The sequence below is a fragment of the Meriones unguiculatus genome, chromosome 7, assembly GCF_030254825.1.
Source record: "Meriones unguiculatus strain TT.TT164.6M chromosome 7, Bangor_MerUng_6.1, whole genome shotgun sequence".
Classification (NCBI taxonomy): Eukaryota; Metazoa; Chordata; class Mammalia; order Rodentia; family Muridae; genus Meriones; species Meriones unguiculatus.
Window position 1 is genome coordinate 1,784,079 of NC_083355.1, and position 23,183 is coordinate 1,807,261.

Here is a 23,183-nt window from a genome sequence, read left to right on the forward strand (position 1 = left end):
GACCTTGAAGCCACCCATCTCCTAGCATAGGAGCTTGCTTGTGACAGGCTTTGTATCTGAAAAATGGCCATCCTTCATGCTCTGTGGAGTCTCTTAGCATAGGCCTCCGTGGTGCCATGTGGTCGGAGCCTCTCCCTTGACAGCCTTTATTGGCATCAGCAAGAAAAGTTTTGTTGCCCTCCCTCAACAGAAGCAATTTAATTGTGCCTCTACTAGAAACCAACATTTCTAGAACAAAATATCTAAGGCAGTAGCTATGTGCTGCTGTGTGTCTATCTTAGGGTCCATTTATAGGTGCTGTTTTTAAACTCTTCTTTATTTGGGGTTCCTTAGACCTCTGCCTCCCTTCCAGCCCCCAACCCTACGTAGGCGAGAAATGTTAGAAGGAGAGGGGACGTAGGCTTGTTTACTACTTCTGCCTGGGTAGGTTCTCTCTGGGGCAGTGCCGGTCTCAGTCGTCAGGATCTCCAGGTAAGCAGCAAACGCAGCGGGCAGTCTTCTTCGGAGCGTCCTTTCCATTGGGTTCCTCAAGCCTCTGCGAGGTCTCCCTCTGGGCTCTCATATTATGCCTGTCAGGGTTCTCAGAATTAGGTCTAGCTGGCAAAGACCATACCCCAGCACGAGGCAGTTCTCAGCTGTGGATAAACTAAGGCAGTCCCATATCCCACACTTGGGATTAGAATAAAATCATATTTACACAACATAACTGAGTTTTTAAAGAAACTTCATTTGTTGTCTCCTGTCCTGGGTTTTAGAACCAGAGGCCATGGGTAGATGAGAACCCCTGCTGACGTGCCCATTTGCCTTCCACACATAGCAGGGCTGGTGTGCATGCAAATTCACAGAGAAGGTGCCTGGGACTAACTCAGCCAGAAGGGGTCCCAGCCCTAAGAGGGGAAATAGACACACGTGACCATCCCTGAACCAGAAGCTATCACCAAGCGATAAAAAATTAGTTTTCTCCAACAGAGCATCAATGGTATACAGTCTACTCTTAAGGAGAAATCCCACGCCCAGCAGTTGATAGCCAGCACAAAAGTGAGTGCAGTCACTTTTGGAGGTTCCCTCTCTCATAGTGCTTTGTTTGGGCATTCTTTTTTTTTTTTTCCTTTCAGATCTTTTGCATATGTTTTATGGTTTCTAGTGTTGTGTTTTTATGAGGTTTCTGTGTCTCTGTGTCCATATGTGTCTTCTGCCCCCCCCCCCCTTGGCTCTTTTTCTTCTGTTAGTTTTATCCTATTCAATTTTGGTGAGTTTTATTTTTATTTTATTGTCCCAAAGAGAGGTCAACAGAGACCTAATTGTGCACACTGACCCTTCGGCGCTATCCTCAGGAGGACAGCCTTCTTAGGAGCATTAGGGACTGGCTGGATAGCTTTGTAGCGAGTAGAGTAGAACAAAATGACATAAGGAGTTTTCAACGTTTAAGCTTAATGAATTAAGGCTTGTAGGTCTGAGAATGTGCTGCCTTAGAGGGCCTAAAGGGAGAGGCAGCATACAGTGATCAGAAAGGAGAAAGTGGTCCACCCCGGTCTGTAGCTCCAGCGTCGCTGCCGTTTGCTGTGGTTGCTGTTCTTGTATGGAGCATCTGGCTGTCACTTGCCCTCCTTGCTCATCATGATTAGAGATGTCCTGGATGGAGCTGGGCACCTGCTGGTGGGTAGCATTACTTCCTGTGTTGGTCCTTAATCATTTGCCCATATCCCTTCACCAGATTCAGACAAGATTCAGAAATGTGTATTCCCCTTTCTTGGCCTTTGAATGTTGTTTCTCAAGCTGTGGTTAGGTTTTACTCCTGTTGCTTGCTTACCATAGCCCTCCAGCTCTCTGTCTTAGGAAATATTTTGTACCCAGGGAAAGAATGCACAGATTTGGCAGTTGGCAGATGCAGCATGGGGGATACACTTTGCTCAGAAACCACAAGGCTTTCCCCCGGCATCTGTCATGTTTGTAGGCAGGTGACTATGGACTGCCTTGCTCCCTTCTGAAAGGAACAAGCACTTCTTTGGTTGTCCTGATCTTGTTTACATTGGTTCTGGCTGTGCAAAAAAGGAAAGTGTAGAGCTGAGGGCTGGCTGCAGCATGAGGTTTTTCTCTTTTGGGTTTTTGGATTTCATCCTTTCTGTTTATTATTTGAATCTTTTGGCCAGGGTCTGTGTTGCGCGGGCTGACCAGGACTCACTCTGTAGACCAGGGTCTGTGTTGCGCGGGCTGGGCTCACTCTGTAGACCAGGCTGATAATCTTTCCTCCTCTGGCTCCCAAGTGCTCTGATAATCCCCACTGTGGCTGGCAGTGTTTGTCTTCTGTCTTTTGTCTTTTTGTCAAGATTTCAAATTCACAGTCTTCCTGCCCTGCCTCCTGAGTGTTCGGGTTAATGTTGTAGGACACTGTATCTGTTGGAGCACATAGTTGGTCATGAACTATTGGATGCCACTAGAGAACTTGTAGCAAATAGGTGTCTTAGGTATTGGAGTAAAAGAGGCCTGTGGCCCCTCACTCCCTTGAGAAGTCCCCAGTGCTCCCCTGTGAAGACACATGCCTGTCTAGTCTCCCTGCAGGCTCTCTCTCCACTGGCCCTTGCTTACACACTGTTTACCGTAGTTAGGGGTTGTTGGGCCTTGTTTTGGGTGCTAGGATGAAGTTAGGACCTTGCCCGTGCTAGATAAGTGCTCTACCACCGAACTACAGCCCAGCCTTGCTGTTTTTCTTTCTTGTTTTCCCACAAGAAACTTGGTTTTCAAAATCGAAATAACATTACTTAGAAATATTTGAAAGGTTTAATCTTTAAACCTCAACTGCTGGAAATGTAATAAATTTTTCTATTTTAATTAATTCTGAGTACCCACATTTACAGTGAAATACTTTTGTTAAATCACAGTGGAGAACGCTTGGCAGTACCTGTGTCTCCTAGTGTCTGGACCCCGTTACTTGTTTGGCATCTTAGACCCTGTAAAGTACTTACCATGTCCACAGTCATGAGCAACAGTGGGGTAGTTCATTCCCAAGTCATCACACAGGCAGTACTTGGGTTTTTCTTTAAACCATCCAAGTGCTTTCCAGGCAAGGATCTACTTTGGATTCTGGATTTTTCTAGATCTCTCTAGATGTGAGATAATCTGGCTTCAGGGTAGCACTGAACCCGTAGCTGGAAGGCTCTTCATCCTGCATTACCAGTAACCTTCTAATTGGTTTTATAGTCACTTTCTTTTCAGTGCCCCTCTAGGTACTTCCTGGCAGTGTGCTGACGGTAAAGTGCACCACAAATGACACTCTGCCTCTCTCCAGCAGGGCTCTGTGAGCTCAGGAATCCTTGCAGTGATTTTTATTGTGTCTCCAATGCCATGGAATAACATCACCATTATTCCCCGTTGAAAAGGAAGACGCTGCCATCCGTCACCTCTTCCTCCAGCAAGAGCTACGCCAGGGAGCCTTGGCGTGTGCCTTCCTCCTCAACAGCAATTTGCCGTTATGTAATACGGTCGTGCTATGTGCACTCTGAAGCCTTTTCACAATATTCCTGGAGCTTGTTTGCGTATGATAGAGTCTCCTAGAGTAAACAGAAGAAATGAAGAGTTCAGTTAGCTTAACATCACAATGCCATCAGTGGGGCTGCGGAGATAGCCCAGTTGGTTAAAGAGCAGGCAGGTGTAGTATGTCTCTGCAGTCCTAGCACTTCTCTACAACATGGAAGGTGAAACAGAATCACCCAGAAGCCCACAGGCCAGCAGCAGAAACAGAGACTCTGCCTCAAACAAATCCCTAGAAGGATGTCTTCTGACACAAACATGTACACACACAGATTAAATAAACATTTAAAATAAGGCCAGTTTAATTTGTCAACAAAACTAGTTGCAAAATGTCATTTATGATAGTATACACCTTAAATATCACAAAATGTAACTTTAAAAATAGCGTTTATAGTCAGGCTCTAAGTTTGATGCCAGCCTGGTCAAGTTCTAGGACAGCCAGGGCTGTTACACAGAGAAACCCTATATCAAAAGACCAAAAAAAACACAAAAAATTGTAATAGCAAAATAGGAAGTACATGAGGTATTTGGGAGTCAATTCTGAGACAGGTACTCTATGCAGAAAGTTAAAAGGCTTTGTTGGAGGACATAAAGGAAGGGTCAGTGTTAGTTCTCTCATAGTTGGTTTTAATGTTGTGAAATTCCAGTCAAAACATAAACACACACACACACACACACACACACACACACACACACCCCTCCATCTGTCCGTAGCCCTGCTGCCCTGGAGCGCACTGTATAAACCTGTATCTTCCGCAAAAGCAACCAAGTGCTCTTAGCTGCTGAGCCAGCTCTCCAGCTCTCTCCATACCCCCTGACAACCTTTTCTCCCCCCAGAAATATATTTAATCATATTGTTTTCCTTTCCCCAACTCCTCCCAGATCCTTCCCACTTCCCTACCAACCCAACTTCATATTTTTTTTCTCTGTCTCTCAAAGAACAAAAATGCAGGAACAAACTTAAAAAGGGAAGTAAGATGAAAACTAACAAAAAAGCACAAGTAGGGGGGAAGTAGGAATCTTTCTGTTGTTGTTGGCCAGTATTCTGGCCATGTGCCTGTGTTGGAGAGTGAATACCAGTGACGCTACATTGGTGAGAACGGCCTTTCCCAGCAGGCATCCGCTGCAAACAGCTTCTTGTAGAGGGCTGAGGCTTTGTGTTCACTTCCCCTTCATCTGATTTGAACCTATTTAGATCTTGTCCAGTGGCTTAGAGAACAGGGTGATTAGAATTCAGAGAGTGAACGACAGTGCTCATGAAGAAGAGCAGCAGTTGCCTGGAGGTGTCATGGCTTGTTGGAGATAAAGTTGTGTGGGTCTGGACACAGACGGGGCCTGGTCCCAAGCTTTCCACTGAGAGGTGCCCAGATAACTTGAGGTGGCTAGTTCCAGAACTCAGGCAGGAACTTGAAACATGTGAAACACAAGAAAGTGTCCTTTCTCCCTCAGTGACAGAACATGTTGGGAGGATGTGGGAACACATAAAAAGTCATGCCTCCTGGCCAACTTTAAGACAGTTAGGACTGGAAAACAAGTGACAGGGATGCATTAATACACATTGGAGAAGGAATGAGGGTTGCTGAGTCCGTGTTACTGCTGTGAATGAAGCTGTGGTTTTCTGCAGAGAAGATTGCATCTACGTAGGACTGTTACTCCAGAGCTGTTGGTGGTTTGTGTAGATGTGGACCTCACCTGGTACCCTGGCCCTCTTCAAGAGGCCGCTTTTATGCAGGACTGCGGCAGTGGGCAGCGCTTGTGTGAGTAGTTTGCCACGCTAATGTGGTGGTCTCCGTGAGTCTTAGGCCTGGCTTCATTGAACTGAGCCTGCATTTGTTTTCAGGTGTCTGCCTGCTCGCCTCACTTTCCCATCTCCACTGAGGCGTGAGCTGAACCTGCCATACGCTACACTGAGGCTCCTGTTTACTTTTGTCTGCTTCACCATCTATTGCTGACTTTTGAGTTTATTGGTCTTTACAATGTTTAATCTGCCTGGTGTTTTTTCATCTTAGACATTACAGTTTTCAATCTTTGTTAGGTTTGGGCACACATGAGAGAGAGAAGAGAGACAGAGAGGAGAATGTGGGTATGAAACGTTTTGACAGGGAATTTATATTTACTAGCAACTTTTTTTTTCTCTTGCAGTACTGTGTTTTGATCTGCGTCCCTCATTAGGCAGCCACTCCACACTTGACGTACAGCCTCATCACTTTTTTTTTTTTTTTTATTTTGAAACAGGGTTTCAATAAGTTACCTAGTCAGGTCTCAAACTCATTCTGTAGCCCTGATGAGCCTTGAACTCCGTCATCTTCTTGCCTCAGTTCCCTGAGTAGCTGGAATTACAGTTCCTTGGCAAAAGTTATTCTGACTTTTTAGGCCCTTCTCTACCAGTTCTAATTTGTGGGTCCATCTCTCCATGCCTTACATGTCTCATAACTTGGATGTCAACGTTCAGACACTCTTAACCGTATGTTGGGTATTTCTGTCGTGCACATCTTCCTCCTCTGATTCTGGGTTGAAGTCAAGTTACGTTGGTCTGTTTGGTTGTCTTTTATGGTGACAATTGGGCGTGTAGTGGGTGGTCTTTCAGGCATCAGCATCCTCTTCCTGGGGTCCATGTTTTACCTTTCTTCTCCTTGGTTATTAGTACAGGGATGAAGTGAGTCTCTTACTTTCATCACTGCTAGAAGCAAAAGTGACTTCAGCGCTTAAACACTTTTAGGACAAGGTCTCTATATGCAACATTGTACTTTGACACTTTTACAAGGTAATATGATCTAGGGTGAGGAATAATTTCACAGGAGAAAACTGAAAGCAAGCTGGGCAGGCATGGTGGCATGTCCCTGTAATCCTAGCACTTGAAAGGTAGCAGAAGACTCTAACTTTATCTCATGAGGGCAGGGGAATAAAACTGAAAGCATCACTCGCAACAAGAAGATAACTTGCCTCACATAAAACCAGAAAGTCCTATTTGTTAAACCTGCAATAAATAGGAAACTATCCTGATAGAGAAAATTGTCAAGAAATGCTTCAGCATTTCAGAAAAGAAACAGATGTGGTTGTCGTGTGCATAAAAGGCACAGTATATGGTCAGAGATTTGATTTCACGCACGAGCTACAAGTAGGGAATCAACAGTGCTGAGCAGCAGCAGCGTGTCCGGACCAGGGCCTTGCTCGTTGCTGCCGCAGTGTCAGTTGGCGTACCCGTTTAGAAAGCTTTGATGTTATCTCCTCAGGGGTCTTGTACAGTTGGATAATTTGTACCTTAGCACCACAGCGAATGTGTTTCTAGGTATATTCAGAGATAAAAGGGAATTCCATGGACTTATTAAGTAAGAACATACTTTCAGTGCTATTTATAATAAGAAAGCAAACCTAAACCATTTGTCTTATTTAGGGTTTCTGTTGCTGTGAAGAGACACCGTGACCATGGCAGTTCTTAGAAAAGAAAGCATTTAATTGGGGCTGGCTCGCAGTTCAGAGGTTCAGTCCATTGTAATCATGGCTGCCCCCAGACAGACACGGTGCTGGAGAGGTAGCAGAGAGTTGTACATCTGGTATTATCAGAGCAGGAGGAGAGACAGACTGTGCCTGGCTTGATCACCTGTCAACAAAGCCACACCTCCTACTAGTGTCACTTGCTGTGAGCCTGGGGCCAGTTTCCTTCACACCATCCCATGACAGGTGGGCAGGGAGAGGTTGTGGAGTACTGGTTGATAGAAACTGTACATAGCCCAGTGAGGGCATCCGAGTGGTGATTCTCTGGAGAGCACAGGGACGCAGGTGGATGGGATTTAGAAGCTGCTGCTAGAGGGTCCACTGGGTCTCCAGTTAGGTTCCCGGGCCCAGTTACTTTATACAGAGATACTTGTAATATCAGTTCTCAAATAACATGTAAAATACGTGGAGATAATAAAACTTTTTTATTTTTCAAACGGTAGGACCACTCTGTAGACATCTAAACTCACAGTGAAGTGCCTCACATGGGCGGAAAAAGAGGCCTTGGGCTCCTGACAGGGCCTAAAGTGGAGTGTCACGATAAGAGCCAGGGCAGCGCGTGGAGCTCACCAGAGCACATGCTGTGGTAGAGGAGAGCCGGGCATCCTGGAAGGCCTCTGTGCAGTGCTTGCTCTCTGACCTGAGCAAGCCGCTTTGTGCATCCTTGGTACTTAATGTTGATGAGCAAGCATGCTGGGCTTTTTCTGAACGTCTTTTTGTGACTGTTGTCAGTCATATATGTTCTTAGATAGAATATTTGCTCTCTGACCCATTTTTTAAAAAGTAGTCTGTTTAGTGTTGATTCTTGTTTTCAGAGTTAACATCTTGAAGACATCCTTAGGTTCCTTCCCTCATTTGGAGCTCTGTGCTATTGGGTTTTGTAGTTGCTGTTGTTTTCTTTTAGATGGTGTCTTGATATGTCGTCCAAGGCGTGAGACTTGTGATCCCACAGCTCCACTTGGAAAGTGAATCACCACACTCAGCTGCCTTCTTTCTGTTGGATTTGCCCTGTTCTCTGTGTTCTCTCTTCTGTCAGCTAGTGTGTTTAAAGTTTGTATGGAACTCCAAGAAGTTTTCATTGTGTTTGCTTTTATGCACTCAGTGTCAGAGAAACAAAGGAAACATTTTTCTCTCTTCTGCAGGCCATGGTCTTTCTCTGTTTCTCAGCGTTAGATTCCAGTCTCCCTGGTGCAGCTGTGGCTTCCAGCCATCTTCTCTGGACCTATCTTACCTCACATGTTTCTTCTTTCTATGGATGCTGATGTTACAGAATGAACTGTCTGTCTCACAAGTCAAGCCACGCTTGCTTGACTCCTGTCAGAGTTTGCGCTGTGTCATGTATTGTTGTATGTGGCTTAAGCACGAGTGGGCATGTTTGAGAACATTGCCGGGATCCTCTGAACTCCTTGACACCCACACCCACACCCTTATTTCACTAGACACCTGTGTTATGTTGAATAGAGGTGATCTGATGCAATGGTGCAGGCTGAAGTGCTATGTTTGGTTTCTCTTCCAGTGGGCATCCCAACCATCAGATGGTGTGGGGCTGAGGGGGACTACAATGTCATGGTGATGGAGCTACTGGGACCCAGCTTGGAAGACCTCTTCAACTTCTGTTCAAGGAAGTTTAGTCTCAAAACTGTTCTGTTGCTTGCTGACCAAATGGTAAGCACTCCTTTTCCTGAAGTGCTCAGGTAGTGCAGTAAGCACTTAGCATGTACTTGCTGCCTTGGTAGAGTAAATTACTGGGTTTTGTTGGCCATGGAGGCTTTTAATGCCAGCACTCAAGAGGCAGGGTTTGTGGGTTTGTAACCAGCGTAGTCTATACAGCAAGTTCCAGGCCAGCAGGGTCTACATAGTGAGACCCTATCTCAAAAGAACTAAACAAATTGGTGGGTTGCCATTTTTCCATTATTACACCCATTTGTGCATAGAGAAAAAGGGAGATTTATTTAACCTTGGACTCAAAATGATTGACTTGGAGACCAATCTAAGAGCGTCCATATTCAATGTACTTCTCAGTTCTTTCCGGGAGCCCACATTTGACTATAGTAGCTCTTGGTTGGTTTCCGTGAAAATTCCTCTTTGTGGCTCATGCAGAGTTGAGCTGATGCAGATCGTTAGCTAGTAGTAGGTTGTCCCTCGGCCTGTGGCCTTCTCTACTCCCAAGGGAGCCAGGGAGAGAAGAAAATGTCTGGGCCTCTTGGGGGGACAGAGGGTTAAAGATACCTTGAGAGAAGACCCCCCCCTAACTGAAATGATTGTGCTCTTCAGAAAGCAGAGAAGGTGCAGTGTGAGCCTCGCTGCCAAGCAGCCCCATTCCCAGCGTGCACCGCCGTGGGACTCAGTCACACTTTTGTTCTCTGTCTGCAGATAAGTCGTATTGAGTACATTCATTCAAAGAATTTTATCCACCGAGATGTGAAGCCAGACAACTTCCTCATGGGGCTGGGAAAGAAAGGCAACCTGGTTTACATCATTGACTTCGGGCTGGCCAAGAAGTATCGGGATGCCCGCACCCACCAGCACATCCCCTACCGAGAGAACAAGAACCTCACAGGGACGGCACGCTATGCCTCGATCAACACGCACCTTGGCATTGGTAAGCCCTGACGTGGAGATGGATCGCTTGACTTAGGGGCACCTTTAGCGTGCTGATCCCTTAGCTTAGGAACAGCCAACTTATGTAGCAGTCCAGGGTCATGAGCCTGGTGAGGAGAGGTGTGGAGGCTGTCAACCAACCTTTGTAGCAGACAGGTAGAGCTGAGCGACTGCCAGAGTCTTTGTGTTGCCAGGTGGGGTGTTGTAGGGAGGAGCTGGCTTCTCCAGCAGTTCTGCAAGATGTTGGTGTTGGGAGGGGTCTGTTTTCTTTGAAGTTTATTTCCGTTTGTTGTTACCGTTGTTTGCCAGGTTTTGCTTTTAGACACACACACACGCCATCCTTGACATAGTTCCCTTTTCTTTCCAGAACAATCTCGAAGGGATGACTTGGAGTCTCTGGGGTACGTGCTGATGTACTTCAACCTGGGCTCTCTCCCCTGGCAGGGGCTGAAGGCCGCCACCAAGAGGCAGAAGTATGAGAGGATCAGTGAGAAGAAGATGTCCACTCCCATTGAAGTGCTGTGCAAGGGCTATCCTTGTGAGTCCCTCACGTTCTTGCTGCAGATTTGCTGGGCCGGGCCAGCAGCTCCCTGCCCTGACGTTGAATAGACACTTCCATGGAGGGCCTCTGCTGTGCTCTCAGACTTGCTCGCCTTGTACAAAGAGTGAAACTGACCACCCTTTATCTCTCTTCACCTCCCAGAGCCATTTCCTAGGGACTCTCCTTGTTTAGTGAAATTGCTTCTGGGATAAAAATGCATTTAATAGCTAAATTTTGCTCTTTAGTGTTGACCTTTGGGGGATGTAGAGGATAGTGGATATGGAACCCAAGGCCTCACATGTGTTGAGAGCTACGCAAGCACTCTACCATTGAGCTAGTTAGATGCTGTGTTCAAGTGGTCTCCCAAGGCCTGAGTTTGTAAATATGACCACTTTTCAAATTTTGTCTTTGATATTTGTCACTGTGGGAGGTGGACTGGTGAATGGATAGGGTCTGGGCCACAATTGGTAGTTGCAAGCTAGCTTTGAGTTTCTCATTTTTTAGCTGAATTTGCCACATACCTGAATTTCTGCCGTTCCTTGCGTTTTGATGACAAACCTGACTACTCCTACCTGAGGCAGCTCTTCAGAAACCTGTTCCATCGCCAGGGCTTCTCCTACGACTATGTGTTCGACTGGAACATGCTCAAATTTGTAAGTGGTTTGCTAGAGCACGGGGTGACAGCCGCCTGCCCCTCAGGGGGCGACAGCCGCCTGACCCTCAGGAGGGCGACAGCCGCCTGACCCTCAGGAGGCTGGCGCTGGCGGCGGGGTGGGTTTGTATGTAAAGCTGTGCTGTCTGTGGAAGGCTCAGGGTCAAAGGCACATGGGTGGAATTGTGAAAGCCAAGTGCACCTGATAAAAGTTGGGCCTAGAGACCACTTTGCCTGCATGTTAACAGTACTGAGAAGGAAGATGGTAAGTAGGGCAAAAACTACTCACCTCTTTTGCAAAGGACCTGGGTTCTGTTTTTAGGACCATAGGCTCCAGTTCCCCCTTTATGCCCTCTTCTGGCCATGATGGGTACTGCATGCATGTTACGCATTCATACTTCTATGCAGACAAACACATTAAAGAATACAAACCTCTGGCCTTGGTGGCTGTACGTAATGAGCCCGCTAAGCTGTGGAGGTCTGCCCGGGGTCAACTTGTGGATTTGCCCTCTTTAGTTGAAAGGCCTGCTTTGCTCTCTGTCCTTCTTTTTATTTCCATCCTTTCTCTCTTTCCTTCATTTTAGAGAGTAAAGCTTCTTCTGAGAGAATTTTCGTTTGTTTTTTTGTGACAGGGGTTCTTTGTCATGGCTGTCCTGGAACTTACTTTGTAGACCAGGCCGGCCTCGAACTTATAAAGCTCTGCCTTCCTCTGCCTCTCAAGTGCTGGGATTAGAGGCCTGTGCCACCACCGCCCAGTGAGGATTTTTTAAGGGGTGTGTGTGTGCTTGTGCTTGCATGCATATGTGTATGCACACCTTGTGGGCAGCTGGTCCTCTCAGGGTCAGAGAAGGTCGTCAGTCTCCTGAAACTGGACTTGGAAGCTTTTTTGAGCCTCTGTAGGTGCTGTGTGCCAGAAACAAAGCCCAAGTCCTCTGCGAGAGCAGCTCCAGCTCTGGGAGGTTTATTGTCTGTTGAGTTTGTTGTTACCTTGGCTGGTCTTGAACTCCTAGGCTCAAGCTGTCTTCCTGCTGTGGCATCAAGTGCTGCAGGCACTGCCATCCCTTGCCTGCCTTAGGGTATTCTGTTACAATTACTATCGCCGGTTTGAAGAGCTTTATGGATTCAGCTACCTGTGGTGGGGTGGCATGATAGCCTGGGCTGGTAGGAAGCCTGGTGGTCTCCTTTAGCTCCGCCCCTCTTATCATCCAGTACCCCAGTCTCCAATCCAGGGAACACCCTATAGGCCTCAGAAGAGTTGCCGGGAGTGGTGGCGCATACCTTTCATCCCAGCACTTGGGATGGATCTCTGAGTTCAAGGCCAGCCTGGTCTACAAAGCAAGTCTAGTACAGCCAGGGAGCCTCTGGGGTGAAGGGCCTGGTATTTAGTCTGAATTTAATTCTGTAACCATTCAGACATTGCTGCTAAGATTCAAGGCTTTGTGAAACTTTCATGTCTGTTTTCATTGAAAATTTATTCTTGTAAGCCAGGTACAGTGACACATGCCTGTAATCCCTGTGCTTAGGGAGGCAATGGCAGGTGGATCCTGTGAGTTCAAGGCCAGCCTGGTCTACAAAGTGAGTCCAGGACAGCCAGAACTACACAGAGAAACCCTATTTTGGGGGAGGGGGGAGATAAGAGAATTCATTTTTGGAAGCCAGGCAATGGTGGCACATGCTTTTAATTTCATCATTTAAAGGGCAAAAGCAGGCGAACTCTGTGTGATTGGTACCAGTCTGGTCTCTACAGTGAGTTCCAAGCCAGCCAGGGCTACAGAGTGAGACTTGATAAAAAGTAAACAGATTAAACAAAACCAAAATAGAAAGAGAAATTTATTCTTTCAAGCCAAGCATGCTTATGCACCTTTGTAATTAATCCCAGCACTTAGGAGACTGGTTCTTAACTTTAGGCCGGCCTTGGGCTGCCCAGCAAGACCCTGTGTCAATCAAGAAACTTGTAACTTGAAGCGGATGCTGGCTCGGTGGAAGTACTGCACCTGCTGGAGTAGTAGCAGAAGCTCCGTCTGCAGCGTGCGCGCTTTGCCAGCTGTGTGCACTGCGTCTCCCCCTGTCAGCTGTGTGCACTGCGTGGGGCCACTGGGAGCTCAACTACCTGTTTGGGCCTAGTGTACATGTGTGTAGGTGGCCAGGACTGGAAGGAGACTGCCCTATGGGCTAAACTGACTCGGGAGAGGCCTAGTCCTTCTGTCAGGGTAATGAGGCTTCTGCTTGCAGACCCTCCTGACAGGGACCGGAATGCTACTCTGACTCTGGTCTCTGGGCCAGCAGAACCTTGCTGTTGGCCTTTCCATAGACAGGCTGGCCTTGCCCTGCTACAGCGTTGTCAGTGTCTGGACTCGGCTTAGACTTTCTGACTTGGCTTAGGCCTCTGCCTTGCGCTCCTCCCTGCAGGGATGATGTTTTTGTGTACTGTATAAAGAAAAGTAAGTTTCCATGCCGTAGTTTGGGCAGCGGCACCGCAAAGAAACTCTCGTTACATGTGTCTTAATTATTCTGAACAGTTTGCAGTAGCAGCTTTCAAGGACTTTAGCTTTGGTCTTCAGCTAGGCTTGTTCCTAACTAGCTCATAACTTAAATTATCCTGGGCATACTAATCTAAATTCTACCATGTAGCTAATTAGTTGCTACCCTTCAGTCTTAGTCTCAGCGTGGCACCCACTTCTTATTCCGTGCCTGGCTAGGTCAGTTGGTACAGCATGAGACTCTTAATCTCAGGGGTCATGGGTTCAAGCCTCATATTGAGCACCACCTCCCTGACTCAGGCAGTCCTTTTCCTTCCCCAGTACATTAATTAGCATGCCAACATTGATGGGTAGGAATTCCGGTGACTTCCAGTTGACGGGATAAAGAGGGCTGTGGCCTTCGTGGGGGTATTACACAAGCATCATCTTTGTGGGAAAATGTTCTTTCTGATTTCACTGTTGGTGTGAGTGATTTCAAAGGACAGTCTTATCCCAAGTGCCCTTTGGTATTTTCTCAAAATGCCAGGGGCCAGCCAAAAGCTGTAAGGGAGCTTGTCTTAAAAAAAAAAAAAAAAAAAAAAGCCAAACCACTTTCCTTCTGTTTACTTTAATCTTCCTTCCTAGGGTGCCAGCCGAGCTGCAGATGATGCTGAGCGGGAACGCCGGGACCGAGAGGAACGATTAAGACACTCCCGGAATCCAGCCACGCGTGGCCTCCCTTCTACAGCTTCCGGCCGCCTGCGGGGAACCCAGGAAGTGGCTCCTCCAACGCCCCTTACCCCTACCTCACACACGGGTGAGCACACCTCTTAGCGTGACTTGCTAACTAATCTTCCCATGTTGGGGTCTCACGAGGATTCTGAGCCAGCCAGTCAGTCCTCACTCTGAAGAGTAGGTAGGACTCAGGAACAGCTGGTGATGCTGCCTTTGGAAATGGCATGGTGACAGACGCCTCTAACCCCAGAATTTGGGAGTTTAAGGCCAGACTTGTCTACATAGTGAGATCTTCAGAGAAAAGAGAGAGAGAAAGTAGAAATGTTGCCAATATTGCCTGTTTCCCATATAAAGTTTTGTTCTCCTGGGGCTGGAGAGATTGCGCAGTGGTTGAGAGCCCTAGCTGCCCTTCCCGACAACTTGGACATTTCCTAGCGCAGGGGAAGCACACCATCTCCCAGAAGAGTTTAGCTCTCCTTAGGTGGATTTTCTCATAACCCTTTGAATACTTGGGGCTGACGGATGTATTGCCAAACGTGGGGCTTCAGAATGTGTCCCTGCTGCCAGCGGGGTTCTTAGGGATGCTGAGCTCTTGAGTTGGTGTGTGTTGCCCTGAGCCAGTTAACAGGTTCAGGACCAGAGCCCGTGTTGTTGGCTAGGGCCCTAGCCTCTGCTGTGCCTGCAGGGCTCTGTATGTTTGTGGGTGTTTTTCTCGTGTGTATGTGCACTACACGTGGACCTAGTGCCCATGAACAGCAAAACAAGGTGTCAGATCTCCTGGAACTGGACTTAGATGGTTGTGAGCCACTGTGTGGGTGCTGGGAATCAAATTGGTCCTCTGTGAGACCCACTTAGAGCGAGTGAGATGTTAAAAGAGCCAAGGTCTTTACTAGGTGGTAGTTACTAGTCAAGGTCTCTCCTACCCTCTCCAGCCAACACCTCTCCTCGGCCCGTCTCTGGCATGGAACGAGAAAGGAAAGTGAGTATGCGGCTGCACCGTGGGGCGCCTGTCAACGTCTCCTCATCTGACCTCACGGGCCGACAAGATACCTCTCGCATGTCCACCTCACAGGTATGCATGGAGGACTCACTGAGGCCTAGCTGTGCCAGACCCAGGCGTGGGGATGCGTGTCCTTGTCACTGTGTGCTGACACTGGTTCTCTCCCTCACCTTTCCTTACGGACCAACCTTACAGGTTCATAGTCAGGAGTGGGATTACTCTGAAGAGTGTATTTCCTTCCTTCCCACCTTACTTTTTTCCTTAATTTTGAGGCTGTTTACCCTGTTGGAGCTGTGACTGGCTTGATTTCTAAAGGGTTTGTTTCCTGTCTAGGTCTGTAATGGACTGTGACCTATGTGTGACACTTTCTCTTCTGCTGTTGGATTTCAAAGGGACGTCCCTTTCCTGCCCCGCCGCCTTCCCCGTCAGGCAAGGCGTCGCACGCCTGCTCCCTCACACCTTTGGTTGGGGAGAACTCTGCTGTGGGCACACCCGGCTTACATAATTCCGCTCGTGTTTGCTAGCCCATTTCTCCTTAGCAAAACCCCAGTGAGGGCAGTGGCTGCAGAAGAAGGGTCCTTGGAGGTGCCAGGCTTTAAGCCGCCATTGTCGTCGCCCTGTCTGTCTCTGATGAAGGAGGTGCTCCAGGAAAGAAGGATGGTTTGCACTAGTTTCCAGGCTCTTCCTCGTAGCTGCTCCCGCGTCCTGCATCTGAGTCTCCTCTTCTCTGTGCTTTCGCTACTGTTTTGCATTCAACAGACTACATTAGGGTTCTTTTTCTGAAGCAAATTTTAGAGTCTCCCACTTTGGGGGTTGAGGTCAAGGATGAGTTGGAGGGAGCTCTCACCTGCCCGCTGCCCTTCACGTTTGAAGCTTGTTGTATGACAGCATCTCTGGCTCGCTCTGACCTGTGTTGGAGTGCGGAAGGACTGAGCATGTGTTGAGTCAGTGCAAGATCCCTGGGGCTTCTGGGCTCAGGCCCCACCAAGGACTGGTCTGAAGTCATGGCTGCAGAGATGTGTTCCTGTGCATTTCTGATGTGCCAGGCAGGACGGTTCTGTATGATCATTCTCTCCTGAAGAGGAGAGAATGTGTAGGAAGCTTGACAAGAGATTACTTAAATTGTGGGCCTGAGGAGTTTTGACATCATCAGGAGGTTGAGTCCCTTGCTGTGTATGATCTAAGCTCAGCTCCCTGTGGAAGACTTAACAGTTTTTTTTTTGTTTGTTTTTTTTTTTTGTTTGTTTGTTTGTTTCCCTTCACCCAAACCGTTGTGCTCACCTTAGGAAGTGGTCCAGCTCTGCCTGTTCGTCTACAGCCTGGTGCAGAGGGGCCCTGGCTAGGTTTGGACATTTTCGTGTCAGCATCTGGGAAGAGACTGAGGAAAGGATGGCTGGGGCAAGCTTTTGCATTTGTTTTAGTTCAGTGTGAAAGTGAAACATCTGGTAGTTTGGGATCCATGAGGGAAATGTGAGAATCAGAAGGTTCTATGGAACCCAAGAATACAGGCGTCTTCCTGCCAAGACTTTGCTGCCTTGGTCCTAATAGTGACAGAAGCACACTTTGGTTTACATGGTTAACTTGAGCCTCAAAATCAGTCTCTGGTTGCTTGCTCGGTTGCTCAGTCTGTCTGTCTATCTCTCGCTACCTCATGTTCCCTGTGAAGAACTATTAACAGGCTTGATGATGGTTGAAAGCACTCTTCCTGGAGTTCCTTAATTTTCCTTTGACTGCCTTGGAGATATTCTCTTAGAACATTGTGTCCTGGTTGTCTCCACAATGCTCATTTGTCTTCACAGCTGCACTTTGTGTGTGGGGGGGGCAGTTTTGCTGGCGCTAAAAGGCAGATACCCTTAAGAGTATCCCTTTCATTGCACAGTACCACCAGCCTCAGTGTGCTTGTACTGTGTATGATGTGTTCTCTTCAAATAATCCATCCCTCTGTCCACTCTTTCTAGGCCCTCAGCCAAGCCTCTACTCTAGAGGTTTGGAAATGAAAGGGTAATTGGGGTTACTCCAGGCTTCAAAGGCCAGTATTAACTTCTCTAGAGAGTTGAGGTTTTGGTAGGAGTGATGGCGTCTACTTAGCACAGTGAGCTAGAGAGTACCATGCACAGAAGCTGTTGTTGCAACAGCATGTACTCCTTTAACCACTGCTGGTTTTCTATAGCTGGTGCATCCTATGAGGTACAGTGTGGTACCCACAAGTCTTCACACCCAATTAAAGCCAGTCTCAACAAGCATCCTCTGCCCTTGTCCACTTGATGATGATGAAGCATGGAACAGGTCCTGGGATAACCCCTTCTTTTTGTCAGAACCCCATCCTCAGATGCCTGCAAGCATCTGCTGCTTCCTTAGCATCTTTCCTTCAGGTCATCTGGGGAGGCCACACTCCCATTTTTTTCTGATATCTGTGAGTTTGCTCTCATTAGCCAAAAGAACATAGGCTTTGCAGGGCATCTGACAGTGAATCTGTGTTGTTTGTTTTTCCTTTGTTGAAAAGAAAGGTCTCTTGTCTGGCACAATTCAAAATAAGCCGGTTATTACCTAGTCCATACCTCCCCCAAAATTAGATCATGAGATCAGCCCGGTGCTGCCATCAGAGGGAATGTGTCTGTGAGTGTACCCTGGGAGGTGCTTTCCCTTCCACCTGCTGCGTAGTGCTGTAAAACCCATCTGTAGGGCTTCCTCGGTCCCGCCGTCCACTGGATTTCAGCTTCTCTAAAGCAGGAAGTTCGGAGGGCTCTGCTGGAATACCAGTGGTCACTTTATCAAGGGTCATGAGGAGCAGATGAGTTTGTGCTCTGTGTGGAGAGACTTGCCGTTAGCTGGAGTCCCCAGAGTGTGTGTCTGTCTTGACCTGGCCAAGGCAAGGGGCACCTCAGGACTCAGGCTCGGTACAAGCAGCCAGCGAGCGAGCCAGGGTCTCATGTGCTGGTGTGGCCAGCAGGACACTTACCAACAGCTGTCTTTTCCCTACCTCAGAATAGCATTCCTTTCGAACACCACGGCAAGTAGCTGCTCATCTCCATCGGAAGGCAGCACTGGGTGAGTGTGCTTATGGTGGGGCTCTGCAAGTAGCAGGCACCAGCAAGGTGGGAGCAACTCCCCACCCGTCATCTGGGCTCGCTGGTGGGCTGGGCTTGCATGCCAAATGCTGGAGGTAGAGTGAGGCTTCTGCTTGTTTTTTTCTGTGTGGGGATATGGAGTAGCTGTGTTGAGCTGCCCAGTTTGGGGGATTAGTGGCATCCTTAGACTCTCTGGACCAAGTGACTTTAGGGAACCGTCCTGCTGTGCCCTTGTCCTCCGGCCTCCCTGTGATTGCATTCGGCACGCTGGACCCGCCCTCAGCCCTGGCTCTGGGCGGGTTTGCACATGTTCTGTTGTAGTCAGCTGAGTGGTGCGTGCTCGGTGTTGGCCTTCTGGAGCTGTTTCTACACGCAGCCTCCCGGTGCTCTCTGCCCGTCCTGGCTTTCTCAGTCATCCTCTTCCTCTTTCATTTATCTCTGTCCTCATTTTGTGTTCCTTTCCAAACTTGGTACCTGCGCAGCCATCTTGTCCACGCAGCTGTTGTCTGTATTAACCCAGCCACAGCCGCCTGCTCCCTGCCGTCAGTGCATGGCCGGGTGTCCACGCTGAGCTCCTTTCTTGTTGGCCACATGGTACTTGGTGGTTCCTTCCATCAGGGGCTTGAGCTTTGGTGGGGTTTGTGCTGCTGAGAGATCTGCTCTGTTTAACATGTGATGTGCACTCTGGAAATGTGTTGATAAGAATTTTTCTGTCTTCCCTGAGGGACACGCCTGTTTCAGAGCTCCCAAGTTCTTTCTAGGAAGGGAGGCTGGGAGCAAGTGTCACTGCTCCTGTCGGATCTACAGGAGCACAGCTCTGCAGTTTCCTTGCTTGCATGCTTCTTCTTCCCCATCTTCCTGTCCTGTGTTCTGCTCAGTGCCTTTCCTGGCTACAGAGGCCTTTCTGTGCAGCCAGGGGTGAAGGTGTTTAGATTGAAGCCAGGCGGCAGTGTAGCCCTTCCCTCCCGGGCTCCGCTGAGTCACGTGCGCCCACACGCCTGGCTGGCCTGTTCCTTTGGCCTCATGCTGACCTTGTCCTGTGCTTTGGCTCCGACAGATTCCCGGTCGGGTGGCTTCCAGTGGTCTTCAGTCTGTCGTGCACCGATGAGAACTCTCCTTTTTGCTGTGAAGGGCAGACAATGCATGGCTGATCTCCTCTGTTACCAATGGCTTTACTAGTGACACGCCCCCCGGTCTAAACCCGAAATGTTAACGCCGGGAGCTCTCCAGGCCACTCACCCAGCGATGCTCATGGGGAATCAAAACACAAACTAAATGGACAGGCTCCAGGAGCTGCCATCGCCAGGGGCTGCCACCGTGGCCCCATGTGAGCTCAGTTATCACGGGGCTGGGACGAAGAGCAGAGGCTGGGAGACCATTGCAGAGAGAACCCAACTCCCTGTGAAGAGCCTCTCAGCTCCCACCAGTGGTGGCGGACCTGCGCTCCCTGACGACCCCACCGCAGCTACCAGTCTCTTCTACTTGGTTAAGACAGTTTTGTATCATTTTGCTAAAAATTACTGGCTTAAATCTGTGTAAAGAAATCTGTCTTTTTATTGTTTCTTTCTTGTCTGTTTTTGCGGTCTTAAACAAAGATGTTGACCTTAAAGAATCCTAAGACACGCTGGCTTGGAGCTTCTGTGTAAAATGGCAGGCAAGAGGGGCACATGTGAGTGTCAAGGATGTGTGTTCTGTTTGTTTTGTCTTCTTGTGTTGTGCTATTTGTTCACTTTGGAAAGGAAATTCTCATCAGTTTGTGTGTGTGTGTGTCTTGTGGGCTCCATCAGCCTGACCTGGGCATCTTGCTCCTCCTCTCCCGCTGTAAACCGATCTGCCTGCGATCATCAGAGCAGGTGGGGCACAGCGGCCATGGAGCGAGGGTGTGGCAGGCGTACCCTCAGCAAAGCACTGTGGCCTGGCCTCCTTCCCGAAGGAGGAAGTCAGAGCTCTGAAGAATCCACGTGGGGGGGCCTTGAGCCCTGTAGGCTGTTGGAGAGATCCCGGATTCAAAGCTGAGCTGTTTCTGGTGTCTAGGGAGGTTGTGGTTTGGTAGTATTGGTTGCCTCTATGCCTTTGAACTTGGGAAGTTGCTGAGCAGACTGAATGCTCCCATGCAGCTGCCACTAGGTTTGTCATCGCCTCTCTCCTCAGCCAGGGAGCAGGCTGTCTAAACACCGTGGTTTGCCCAGAGGGACCAGTGGCCAAGGGAACCAACCCTGAAGTGCCAAGAAGTAGGTGACTGCCTACCCGAACCTAGAACCTTCACCTCCTGAAAGGTGTGGTGCACATGCTTCATGACCCTCAGCTGGACACATCTGCGGGCTAGGCAGCTCTGCCGCTGGCCGTTAGGGTGCCAACATGTTCTTCCCCGCCCTGTGCACCGGATCTGAAGAGGCGGCAGGACCTGAGCCCCCATCTGAGATGGGGTGCAGTACACTTGTGTGGGTCCATCTCTTTTTTTCCTGTCGGCCTATGGAGAGTTATGCTGGGTACCTGGCTCCCTGTGGAGGTTTGGGCTCTGATGGTGCCACCATGGCTTCTCCCTTCTTCCCAGAGTTCCCTGGCACAGCACTGGCCCGGGGTTAGGGGACACACTGCTGATGTGTGATAGCATCCCAGAATGTGGCTGTTAGTTGTGCCTGCCAGCCATTTGAGCCTGTGGGTGCTTCTTTCTGAATCCTGAGCTGGTTGCTCTGCAAGCATTTTCGGGTGCAGAGACTTGACTGGGTGGGACTGTGTGTCTGGGAGTGTAGAGGGAGGTAGGGAGGGTCGGGCAAGTTTGAGATTTTTGTTGCAAGCCCTTTATCAGAGTTGGGGCTCCCCTTTCCAGCGGCAGGCCTGCCTGGCAAGTGTTCTTGTAGATACCTGTGGTGCCGGAGGGGTGTCGGGGTGGCCTTGAGACTGATCCAGGTTCGGCCTGGCCCTGTTGGGGTGTGCTGAGATTAGACCCATTGGAAGTCCTCCAGGGTGTGGCTCTGACGGTTCTTGCCCAGTATTTAATCCCATCATCACTCGCAGGAAGCGTAGTTAGAATGTGTGTATCAACCTGTGTCTTGGTGACCAGTCTCTGAGCTGTGCGTTTGTACTACCACTGTATTTGTGTACTTTAACAATTGTGTAAATAATAAATTCATAATGACTTCTACCTTTCCCCTCCCCTTTGTGTGGTCTTTCTTTGAGCAGTGTGTGAACCACCAAGCTCACTTGGTGTGGGTGGGTGTTTGCGGTTAAGACAGTCTCTGGCCTAGGCTGGCCTGGAACTCTGAGAAATCCTTTTGCCTCGGCCTTCTGAGTGTTGGGTGTTATAAACCCAACAGAACTAACCTTTTCAGGGTGACGTTCCTGCTTGTCCTTTCTCAGCCTGTGGGTATGGGGAGGCTACATGGAGTGGGTGCCAGAAAGTGGACTCCCATTGGACTCTGGTGCGTGTGGCTGGGTGTGTGTGTGTGTGTGTGTGTATGTGTTCGTTCCCTTAGGGATGTGACACTTCTGAGCCCTTCTCCACTCAGCTTGTTAAGTGCCTAACCCATGCAGGCCCCTGTTGGTGCCTCCCTTTGACCTTGCTGGGTAGAGGAAGCTCTGAGGTGGGTGTGGCCCACCGCCTTGGTTCCTGCTGTACACTGGGAGAGGGCATCCATGGACACTTGAGCTTTCCACGCAGCACTTTATTTGGGGAACAGGGAAAGGTCTGTTCCTGTGTAGGAACCTGTCCTTGCGGGAATTCCTAATCTTGTGTTCCACATCCTGATGAACTTCAATTGTAGCAGTCAAAAGAGCCTCAATTGTAGCAGTCAAATGCTGGCAGGATTTAAGCCCAAATCTGCTGGGCAGGCCCCTGTATGTGGCAGGTGTGGGCGTGCTGGAAAGAGGAACTCCCACTGTCTTGCTTGTGTTCCTGCCCTCTAACCTCCCCCCTCAGTTGCTGTTGTCTCTTCCACATTCCTCTTCAGCCTCTTCTGCCTATACCTTGAACATGCTAAGTGGTGGATTTCGAAAGGGAATCCGCTGTCCCGCTCTGGCTCATTAGCTAAGACAGTGGCTCTTCACCTGTGGGTCACAACCCTTTTAAAGAAACCTCCATCCAAAAATGTTAGGATTCATAATGGCAAAAATACAGCTATGAAGCAGCAATGAAAATATACGGTTGAGGGTCACCCCAACATGAGGAACTGAATTAAAGGGTCAGATTAGGAAGTCTGAGAGCCCCTGAGCTAGGGGCTGAAATACTAGAGCCAATTCCATCTACACTGGCACATTCCCCAGTCTAGAGTTCTCCCTCTTGTAGCCAAGCGAAGTGCAGGGCCCTGTGCAAGCGCTGCCCTGTCAGGTGCTGCTTTCATCTCTCCTGTAGAGGTTACCAGACCCCAGGGTGCCCGGGACACATGGAGACTAGACGGCCCCACAGGCTCCTAAGATGGTACAGGGTCTGTATGCCCAGCCGCTGGACCGCTCCTGGGTCAGTCACATGCTCACTGCCATGCGTTCTCTGCCACGGGGCGTAGGACAGACCCAGCAGTTGGGGCAGCTCATGTCTCAGACTCTGGTGTGAGCATGGTGATACCTTCTGTCCCCCTGGGCCTTTGCAGGCCTTTCCATTGTCAGGCAGGCTTGGGTCTCCATAGGAGCCAGAACAGCCTTCCCTTGGTGTTCAGTTCAGCCCCTTCCAGGTTCAGTGTGGCCTTTGTGTGTCCTCAGCTACAGGAGCAGTCATAGGCCTTCAGTCTTCCCAGCTGCTCGCATCACCAACCTGCTTGGGTTGGCCACCGCTCTAGGTACCCCAGCAGCCATACTTTGAGTTTCCTTCTGTCCAAGTGTTAAGCGCTCAGCCCAGAAACGCAGACAGATGATGCTACCTGTTGACTGTGGCACCCAGAGGCAGCCCCCCTGTGGCTCCCACGCACAGAGGCCGAGAGGAGGCCGCCCAGCATCTACCTCACTTAGAAAGGCTGCAGCCCACTGGGGGCTCTCCCCTACCGAGAACCTTCCTGAAAACCGGTCCCAGCATCTTGACCATGATTGCCTGTGTGCAAGGAACAATCATTTTGCCATTTCCGGGCTGCTTCATGTTCCCAAATATCAATGGGTGCCAAGTACGGATGACACA

General features: G+C 49.1%; 1 protein-coding gene across 6 annotated transcripts in view; it reads left to right on the forward strand.

Moving 5' to 3' along the window:
• Nucleotides 1-23,183, forward strand: part of Csnk1d (casein kinase 1 delta) — a 33,767-nt gene that overhangs the window by 9,144 nt on the left and 1,440 nt on the right. For 2 of the 6 annotated variants that reach the window (XM_060386233.1, XM_021637435.2), the window contains 8 exons: nucleotides 8,540-8,688; nucleotides 9,397-9,625; nucleotides 9,992-10,162; nucleotides 10,670-10,818; nucleotides 13,922-14,093; nucleotides 14,944-15,083; nucleotides 17,997-18,059; nucleotides 19,137-21,224. In XM_060386233.1, the coding sequence (XP_060242216.1) occupies nucleotides 8,540-8,688; nucleotides 9,397-9,625; nucleotides 9,992-10,162; nucleotides 10,670-10,818; nucleotides 13,922-14,093; nucleotides 14,944-15,083; nucleotides 17,997-18,029 (1,043 nt within the window). In that variant the 3' untranslated portion in view covers nucleotides 18,030-18,059; nucleotides 19,137-21,224. Of the gene's footprint in view, nucleotides 1-8,539; nucleotides 8,689-9,396; nucleotides 9,626-9,991; nucleotides 10,163-10,669; nucleotides 10,819-13,921; nucleotides 14,094-14,943; nucleotides 15,084-17,996; nucleotides 18,060-19,136; nucleotides 21,225-23,183 lie in introns of those variants that run through there. The other 4 variants (XM_021637436.2, XM_021637434.2, XM_060386232.1 and 1 more) reach the window with 2 other exon arrangements.